At 35.4% G+C, this 9886-nt stretch overlaps 1 protein-coding gene across 1 annotated transcript; it reads right to left on the reverse strand.

The window, feature by feature from the left end:
- Nucleotides 1–2488: 2488 nt before the first annotated feature.
- LOC142619169 (putative TPR repeat-containing protein At1g05150) lies at nt 2489–5419 on the reverse strand. Its single transcript, XM_075792250.1, has one exon. The coding sequence runs from the start codon at nt 5083–5085 to the stop codon at nt 2689–2691; it is 2397 nt and encodes a 798-aa protein (XP_075648365.1). The 5' UTR covers nt 5086–5419; the 3' UTR covers nt 2489–2688.
- Nucleotides 5420–9886: the final 4467 nt, after the last annotated feature.

A 9886-nucleotide genomic window follows, 5' to 3' on the forward strand; every position in this document is an offset into this window, starting at 1 on the left:
AAGAAGGAAACTTTGAAATTATTAGGGTGGACATGGCTGAATGATTAATATATGGGGGAAAAAATAAAAAATTGTACAAGTTCGAGGATTTTTAATTCCCACCAAACCAGCCGAAATGAGCCAAATAAAAATTGTACAAGTTCTTCAGAGATTGTCAGATTGACACATACACACTAGTTGGTCCCTACAAACTGCCCTACTAGGACAACTAATAAGTTGTGCACTAATTAAGGCTTTTAATACTGCGTTCAATTGCCCCATGACAGTTAGGCTTTTTCAGTTTTTCAACTGAAGCGTCATTATCATTTATCAGTAGTTTTTTTATGTTTCTAACTTTTCAATCACGACAATGTCGTTCTCACCCGGCTATACTAAGCATGAAGTATTTTGATATTTTCCAACAAAATAAGCTCTGACTTAAGGCTCGGTCAACTTCTCTCTGTATGCCTTTTTTTTTCTTTAAATAAACTCTTTCTGAATGATAATGTAAACACCCTTTTTCCTCTCTTTTTATTTTCTTTATTATTTTGATATAAATCTGTCAAGAGTCTTATAGTTTAATTAATTAGTACTTTTTGATGTATTAATGACATTCAGAATTCACATCTTCATTCTCCTGTTATGACAATTGAATTATTTAAAAATATACAAATACAAATTTAGGTGGCGAGTAGTGATGCGACTAGACAAATATAACTATATTTTTTTCCAGGCCGCTTTCCTTGTTACAACCATTTTACATGACTATAGTTTCGTTGCCACTGGGGTTACTAATTGGAAGTTGGAAAGGGTCAACTATGCCTGAAATTGCAAGAAGGCAACTAAAACACAGTTAATCGTAGGCAAATAATAAGCAATGAGAGCAGATTCTAAAAATGAAAAAGCAATGAGAGCCTATAAAAATTGGATTTACTGGTGCAACAGAACTCAGTTCATTAATCATTACCCAAATGCCTCACTGTTTTAATACCTCCCAAATGCCCCACTGCTTCACATTTGTCCTTTATGGTTGCTTTTGCAATTTATAGAGACCATAATTGCCATCAAATCCTCTTCTAGATGATGAGAAAGTTAGAAACAAACAAACACCGTATTTGACCTTTTAGTTAGCAAGATGTTAACATTTTGTAAAATCCTCTACACGACCTAGTCTAGCATTTACTGGAAGCTAAACCCGTTTGAGAAGTTTCAACATGTGGCACGTCTAATTCTTGGCGTAGTTATAACGCACAGACTTATTGTGCATGTTAAAGACAAAAATAAGTGCACCACAATGCCGTTTTGGTATTGAATTATTGATCGTGCCAGTAACTATATTGACCCTTTCAAAAAGGTTGACAAATGGCAAAAGTTTAAATCAGAAAATTATGGAGAAATATAGTTAAGGACCCTAGCTAATCGCCCTCCAACAGGACCACACTACACGAGCTCATTAATTGACCACTTCTTACCAAGAAAGATCTCTAACCTGTGTGCATAGTACATTTTCTTAGAAATGTACCTTACTGTACTCTACTACCTCAGTTAGACATTCAAATTCAATTATGTAACTGCATTGATCAACGCAACACAAAAGTTGTTCCCTCTGTTAAGGAAAATTAAATTCAGTTATGTAGCTGTATCTAAGTTTTGTTCATTGCACAAAAACACAAACCTAAGTTTTGCCCCTCCCCCTTGTGCGACTGACTGACTGGTAAAGCGTTCCTATGGAACTATGGTCTATATACCTGTTTAAGGAATCGACTGACTGGTAAAGCGTTCCTATGGAACTATGGTCTATATACCTGTTTAAGGAATCCAAGTAGTCAGGTCACATGTCGAATGACGATCATGTAAGAACTTTACAGACATGGTGCACAAACATTCTAGATGGACTCCAGCAATTAGCATACAACCTATGAAAACTGGTTTGAAAGGGAAAAATATGTGACAAATTACAATAAGGAATCCATAATTTTGGTTATTATATTTACTAAAGCAGAACTAGCTGTCTAGCATCAACAAAGTACCACAATTCTGCAATGGAACAAGATTTAAAACCCTGATTTAACATTCCAAAGACCTCTATTACAGAGCACAATCATCAATCTACAGACTGCTGATTCACGAGTTCTCATCATTTTTTTAAGGGAAAAAAAAAAACTTTCATAACTTCCATCATGATTGATGATGTCCAGTGTTAGTCTTCTTAAGCACTAATTTGATTCTTACACATCTAAAGATAATAACTCTGTGTCATTCCAGTCATGTCAAGTTATTGTCAAATGCAAGCCAAAGAAAAAAAAGTCAGTATCACTGAAAATTATATTCTTAGGACTCAAGGCCAAAAACAGAAAATTGTCTCCATTTGATGCCTCCATTAAAATTTAAACTCATTTATAATATTCTAAATAGAAAGCCACTGACCCCTAATGCAAATATGGACTCATCAGTTAAAATAAATTCTACACAACGAATCAGAAATCATTAAGGTAATATACACCACGAGTGTTGGGAGAAGAAAAAATGGGGAAGGGAAAGGGATCCAACAGTTGCTATTAGATAACAACAATTGAGAGCAACCACATGAAACATTTTATTATACAAGGGCATGATGCTTGCTGAAAACATTGAAGAACTATATATCTCACACTTAACAACTAGAATAACATGATGGGATAATACAGAAAAACTTTTAAATTCTTCTAGCTATGGACCATTATGCGATTGCACATTAAAGCACATGCACTTATCTTTCATCGCTTCAGCCTCACTTCCATACTCTTTGAATCTGTACTCTTCCAGCTTGTAGGTAGAAGGCACCTTTCCCTCACTGTAACATTGATTGCAGAGACTAAAATGAGATTTCATCTCCTTGAAGCGGGACCCGATAATTGGGTAGCGGCAAACAGAGCAAACATGTTGGCCATGTCGGTTCCTATCTCCTGTTTCAAGCTTCAACAGAGTGGGCATGATACCAAAACCCCAATCAGGATCATCAAGCATGACAAGAAATTCAGTGTATGACATCAGTGAATCATCTGTTTCTCCATGGATTTCCATCATCTCACTAACCCCTTGAGAAGGGACAAAGATAGCTCTCAATAATTTGATGTATCTGACAGCATCAACCCTTTTAATCTGCGAGATGCCTTCATTCACAGGACGCCACAAAAGAGCATCAAAAGCCACACGCTTGCGTTTCTCTGGAGGGCCACTACAAATGGGTGCAAGGACAGCAAAAAACATGCCCAAATCCACCCTGCCTGAACCCTGTTCATCCAAGACAGAGAGTATCCTCTCGTTTATGGCTTTGACAGCTCCTTGGAAAGTCTCAGGCTTCAGGAAATTAAGTAAACGGCGGAGAATTTCTTCCAAGATAGGTTTACGTATGGATTTCTCCGGAATGCCACTACCAGAATAAGACACTGGCACATCACCATCAATCATTTCCTTCTTCAGAACCTCCAAATCGCAACGACCCAACCTAGTGATCCTCTGAAAGGTCCTAATTTGAAGAGCACATGCCAAGTCCTGTCTTGACATGGTTTTCTCCCCCACAGTCTTAAATTTTGAGGGTTCCACGATGATAAATGATCCTTCCCCATTGGCACCCCCATTATTTGACTTCACCTTCTTTTTCTGCAGCTGTTTCAAATGTGATATTGCATCATGCAACTCAACCCTGTTCGTCATTTTCAATGCTTCCTTCAAAGCTTTCTTAGCGTCCTCAGTTTCCCCAGCCCCCAACAAAGACACAGCCTTATTAAGCTGTGCCCGCCAATGATTTGGCCACACGGCTAAAACCCTAGTATACATCTCCGAAGCTCTCTGAAACCTACCCAAGTCCATATAAAGCCCACCCAAATTGTACAAAGCATCCACATGACCAGGTTTCAAATCAATAGCCTTCTGAAAAACCTCGATTGCCCTCTCATCCTCACCCATACCATGTAAAGCCGACGCCAAATCACAATGTGCATCAGCATAATCCGGTTTCATAAATATAGCCTCCTCTAAAGCCTTAACAGCTGCCCTATACTCCCCTACCCCAAACAAAGCACTACCCAACAATTTCAAAGCTCTAAAATGTGTAGGACAAAGTATAGCAGCTTCTCTATAATACTCACAAGCACTTAAAACCATACCTTCACCTTCCAACGCAATGCCGAGATTGACATAAATCTGCGGAAGCAAATAACCCCATTGATTCCCACCGTTTTCCGCAGCCTCTAACGCCAACAAAAACTCCTCTTTCGCCACCTTATGATTCCCAAGCACATAATGACAATTCCCAGCTCTGAAATGTGGCCTCACATCCACAGGTTGCAATTCACAAGCCCTTTTGAAACTCACCAATGCTTCTTTAAACAACTGGTGCTCATACAAAACGCGACCAATTGCCATGTGCCCATCAAAAGCTTCCTCTCTAGACCTCGCCCCATCGGCTCGGCTTCTCAAAGCCCCTAACTCCTTCACAAACAGTGCATAGTCAGCTCCAGACTCTTCCCAAAACACCCTTTTGTCTGAAATCTCAGTCGAAGGTCCAAGCTCCCTTGACCAACCAGCATCTGAGTACGCATCGAAATTCTCGCCTCTCAATTTCCCATCTTTCGCTTGCTTCGACTTCAACCTCTTTATCAAAATCTCCATGTCCTCCACTATCTTCCACGTGTCATCGAATACGATCCCGTGGTTCGGCGAGATCGCCCAGGCTGCGATTCTCTGCTTCTTCTGACTCTCGAGGCCGAGTGCTCTCTCATCGGCTATCGAAGACGACGAAGCTTCGGAAATGCCTTTCGCTTCCTCCAAATTGAGCTCCAACCCTAGCGCGTCGAAGTCACGGTCCACGTCGCCGGCACCGTCGTCGTAGGTTCGCAAAAGCCCTTCGTAGGTTAAACCGTTCTCGCCGTCGATGAACTCGCCGTAGGTTCGGAAAACCTCGTCGAGAATCGCGTTGATTTGCTCGTCGCTGAACTTGACTCTAGGGTTCACCGCCACCACTAGCGCCGCCATTTCCTCTCGGTTGAGACCTCCGTCGCGGTTCACATCGAATTGCTGGAAAATTCTCTTCACCTTCTCTGATCTGCTCCCTCTAGTCGCCATTTTTAGGTTTTCAACCGTTTCAGACACAAAATCTGAGTTCAAAAAAAAATTGAGGATAAAAAATATTTATATATATATATATTAGAGGCTAATTCATGAGGTGGGGTTAGTTAAATGTGTGATTGAGAGCATGATTTTGGGTTAGTAGTGGAGAGAGAGAGAGTGATTTGTTTTTGTTTTTTGTTCTCTGTCATTGGATCTGTAAAGGTGACCAAAAGCGAAGGAGAAAAGGAAAGAAAGAGAGAGAAAAAGAGAGAGAGAGACAGAGAGAGAAGAACTCTCTCTTTTTTGGTTTTTCTGTATATCTCTCTCTCTCTATGTTATCTTTCTTTCTCTCTCTATTTTTCTCAATGGCTGTGATGATAGTGAGTTTTATTTTTTTTATTTTTTGCAACTAACTGCACTTTCATTCAAAAACAAGTACTAGGTAAATAATGATTGGTTTTAAATTTAAAATTTATGATATGTTTAGAATCTGTTTATTTGGCTGAAATTGAAAAAATTTTGGCTGAAATTGAAAAATTTTTGCTAAAAATATTGTAGATAAAAGTAAAAATTAACTGAAATAGTATAAAAAGTACAGTAAAACTTATGAATATTAACAAAAATAAATTAAATAATAAAATAAAGAGTAAATTACATATTTAGTTCTTAGCCTTTACACCATATTTCAATTTGGTCCTTAACCTTTCAATTGTGTCAATTTGGTCCTTAACCTTTTAATGTCGTGTCAATTTAGTCTTTGCCATTATATATTAGATGAAAATTATTTACATGGCAAATAGTCAAAATAAAATTTTTGTTTATTATCATATCAATAGAAGCTAATTTTTTATTTTGGCCATTAGACATGTCATTAATTTTCATCCAAAAGATAACTGTAAGGATTAAATTGATACGGTAAAGAAAGGTTATGGACCAAATTGACACAATTAAAAGGTTAGAGATCAAATTGAAATATGATGTATAAAATAAAAACTAAATACGTAGTTTACCTAAAAATAAATTAGCAAAATTAATCGTGCTAAACGGACAATTAGTTTAGTTATTGGTGAGGAGTGAGGAGAGTTGGGTATGGGGGTATGTATATAATGGCTGGTTTAGGAAAAAAGATAAAAAGAGAGAGATGTTTGGTTGGCCAGCTGGATGGTGGGGCCATTTTTTTTCCAGTTTGGGTCGTAATTAACAGGATGTCGTGTTGTGGACTTGACAATGAAAATTTTATATCATTCAACCGTCACTTATATTAGCTGGACCGTTAGTTTCCTTGAATTTTAAGTCTTTCATGATTCTCAAAAAAAAAGGTCTTACTTTTTCTCTTTTTAGAAATAAAAGTCTTTCTTTTTTTTTTTCATAAGAAAAAATATGTATATGTGCATATCAATATTTAACTATCATTCTATTATTTGGCTAAAATATTTTTTATTTATTAAAATATTTAGTCCATTTCAATGCTACAGTACTATGCATCATCGTGGGTAATTTTACAAACATAATCATAGTGGGAGGCTGGAGCCCACACTCCCTGTGTATGTGTTGGTGTTGGTGTTGGTGTTGGTGTTGGTGGACGAGGATGGCAAATGTGATCCAATTCCAACCCGTGGAGATGAATAAAACGACAAATCACACAAAATCCAAATCTAGCACATGTTAAAAAAAAAATCCAAATTTCTTTCCACCTTTATTATTATCACATCTGAATAAAACTCACAATTTAAAAACAAAATACAAATTCCATGCTATTTTTCTTTCTGAACTATATGATTATTTTACTATCATGCAAAATAATATTGTGTGTGGATGATTGATTTTGATGTATTAAATTGATCGACATGAGTTGCTTTCACAAAAAAAAAAAGAAAAAAGAAAAAAAAGTAGTGATCAACATGGGTTTAATTAATGGAGCGAATAGGTTTTTTTTTTTTTTTTTTTTTAAAGAGGATTTCGTGGCTACAATGTTTGGCGAATGAAAAATTAAATTGAACTAATGGAAGGTTGTTGCATTACACAATTTTGCTTATGAACTTATTCCATAATTTTAATGTGAAACAAGAAATCAATAAATGAATAATGAGTTCCAATTAGTTTAACTGGTAAATTTTCTGATAGTTAAATAAGAGATCTGGAGTTCAATTTCCGCCTCACCAAAATCTGATTGATGTCTTGACCTAATGATAAAGAGATATCATAAGGAGCGGACGTCATAGGTCAAAACTCTCTAAAAAAAATGAATAATAATAACAAAATGTTATGTCCACAACATTTCACAACACTTTCTCAACAAATTATAAGTGGTATGTTATTATTGATTGTTATGGGTAGGTGAAAAAATAATTTAAGTTGTGGATTCTAAATTAGAACCATAAGCAACTTATCATTTATGATTTATTGTGAAAGTGTTGTGAAAATATTGTGGACATAGCACTCCTCATATTCTAATTGCATATAATTTATGTTTACATGCTAATTCATGAACCTACATTAGAAAAAAAAACTTAATTCAAATATATTGTGTGCTATGTAATAATATGAATGCGTAGAATCTATTATCTGACTATTAAGTATATATATATATAGAAATTGGCAATGTTATTGTCGATTTGAATGCAATTTGTTTTTTAATAAATGCATATAATTGAAAAGCCCACTTTGCAATATCTTTTATTTTTTCATATATTTTTGCAGGAAGTGTAAAAGCCAAAAACTTACTTACAAACAAAAATGTTATAAATATAACAAATTTTAGGACTTTTTTCATAACATTTGACATTGTAGATTGCGATTAATGCAACATCATTTTTATACACTCACAGTGCAGAAACAAGCTGAGAAAAACAAGAAAATGCAGGTGGCTGCCTCCAAAACCGGGTGAATATAAATTAAATTTTGACGGAGCCATGTTTAATGAAAGCGAGGAGGCAGGAATTGATATTGTGGTACGCGATTCTTTGGGCCAGGTCTTGGCTGCATTGGCCGAAAAAATAAGGAAGCCTTGTACGGTTGAGAACTTGGAGGTGTTGGCGACAAAGCGTGCTGTGATTTTTGCCGCTGAACTTGGTCTACAACAAGCACACTTTGAAGGTGATTCAAAAATTGTGATTAAGGCTTTACAGATGGGCACTATGTTTTTCTCAACTCTTTTGGTCATTTAGTTAGAGATACTTTAACTAATGTCAGCTGCTTAAGGAGTATCTCTTTCTCTCACATTGTTAGGCAAGGAAATTATATTGCACATGCCTTAGCTCAGAGAACAAGACTTTCTTTTCCTTTGTTAGTTTGGATTGTGTCTGTTCCACTAGACATTGTTGCTTTTGTTTCGATTGATTTCCTAGTTCCTTAAATAAATTGCAAGCATAATATTCTTCCTAAAAAAAAGGCTATTGTAGAATTTTTGATTTTGTATAAAAAAAATTGCTACAAAAATTGTGAAATTTACCGTCTAGACTTATTGATATATAGGGTGGCTTTGCACGAAGATGGTATGAGACTTTGGGTGAACTTAGTTTTGCGCAAAGAGAGAATACATATTGTGATTGCGAACTAAGATGTCGAGAAGAGCAAAGTTGTTGTGATTGCAAAGCCAATGAAAGAAGAGCTGCTAACACCACTGAGGGTAACTCGGCCATATTATCTCTCTTGGTACAACTTATTAGGAAAAATGAAATTTAAAAATATTTTCAAAGTAATGGGTTGAACAAGTTATGAATACGAATAATTAGGAGTTTTTATTTTTTGTTTTTGAATGAACATTTTGTTAAATATTTTGTTCATTTATTGTTGTTTGACCTAATTTTGTTGTTGTTTGGGCTATGTTTGCTGTTTTTTTTTTTGGATAAGAATGTTTGCTGTTTTTTTTTTTTTTTGGATAAGAATGCTTGCTGTTATTTGAGTCTTTTTTTTTTTGTTATATGGGTTTTTAATTTTTTGTTTAAGGGGTTAAGAATTATGTTTGGTGAGCCAAGATTATTATTGTGACTATGCTAAGGACACGACAATTTTACAATATTCCTAAAGTAGCATACCAAAATATTTAATTTAATTTAAAGATTGTGATGGAACCATGTGTGAATTAGCATACTAATTTAAGAATATTGTGACATTTTGTTGTGTCCCTAATATTACTCTTACTTTTGTTAAACCCAAACTCTTGAATTTTTGAGTTAGGGTGCTCGATATTTTTTTTTTAAGTTGAAAAAATAAGTGTAATTATGTATAATTTTTTTTTTGTAAGTATAATTTCTTTTGTTGACAAGTCAGGTGTTATTATGAACGCCTTAGCTCTATGTAGAGCCACTACTACCCCTGGTTACAGCTAAGAAGTATTGTCCACTAGAGGGAAAGCTCTATCAACTCCTTATCCCACTCATGACACTCTTGGATATCAAGCCTTTGTCTACATAGGGTTGCTTCTAGAGTTTAGATGGTATTAGAGCTCTTGTTTGTTTTTCCTTTCATAAGGAGCTATTCCAATGCATTCACAAACACAACAACAAAGCTAGCTTTGCATTACCTGTTGAGGCTCTAAATTAAAGGGTAGTGATTGTTGTACACAATGTGTATGTACACACATGCACACAAATAATTGAAATCGTGACTTGCAACATGAATTACCATAAACTAAATAATTTTATTGTTTGGATGGAGGAATTTTCTCCTTTTATATATTGCTCCCACTATACACATTGATTTTTAGTCTTGTTTTGTTATAAGCTATCATCTTTGATTCAAAAAAAAAAAAAAAAAAACCTTAAGAGTCTAATTGGTTAGAGTGAAAATAGAAAGGATAGAAAAAGGGGAGAGA

Source organism: Castanea sativa, chromosome 1 (genome assembly GCF_040712315.1).
Source record: "Castanea sativa cultivar Marrone di Chiusa Pesio chromosome 1, ASM4071231v1".
NCBI classification, from domain to species: domain Eukaryota; kingdom Viridiplantae; phylum Streptophyta; class Magnoliopsida; order Fagales; family Fagaceae; genus Castanea; species Castanea sativa.

Coding starts and splice junctions, on each gene's coding strand:
- LOC142619169 (XM_075792250.1), bottom strand. CDS start 5,085: ATGGCGACTAGAGGGAGCAGATCAGAGAAGGTGAAGAGAATTTTCCAG.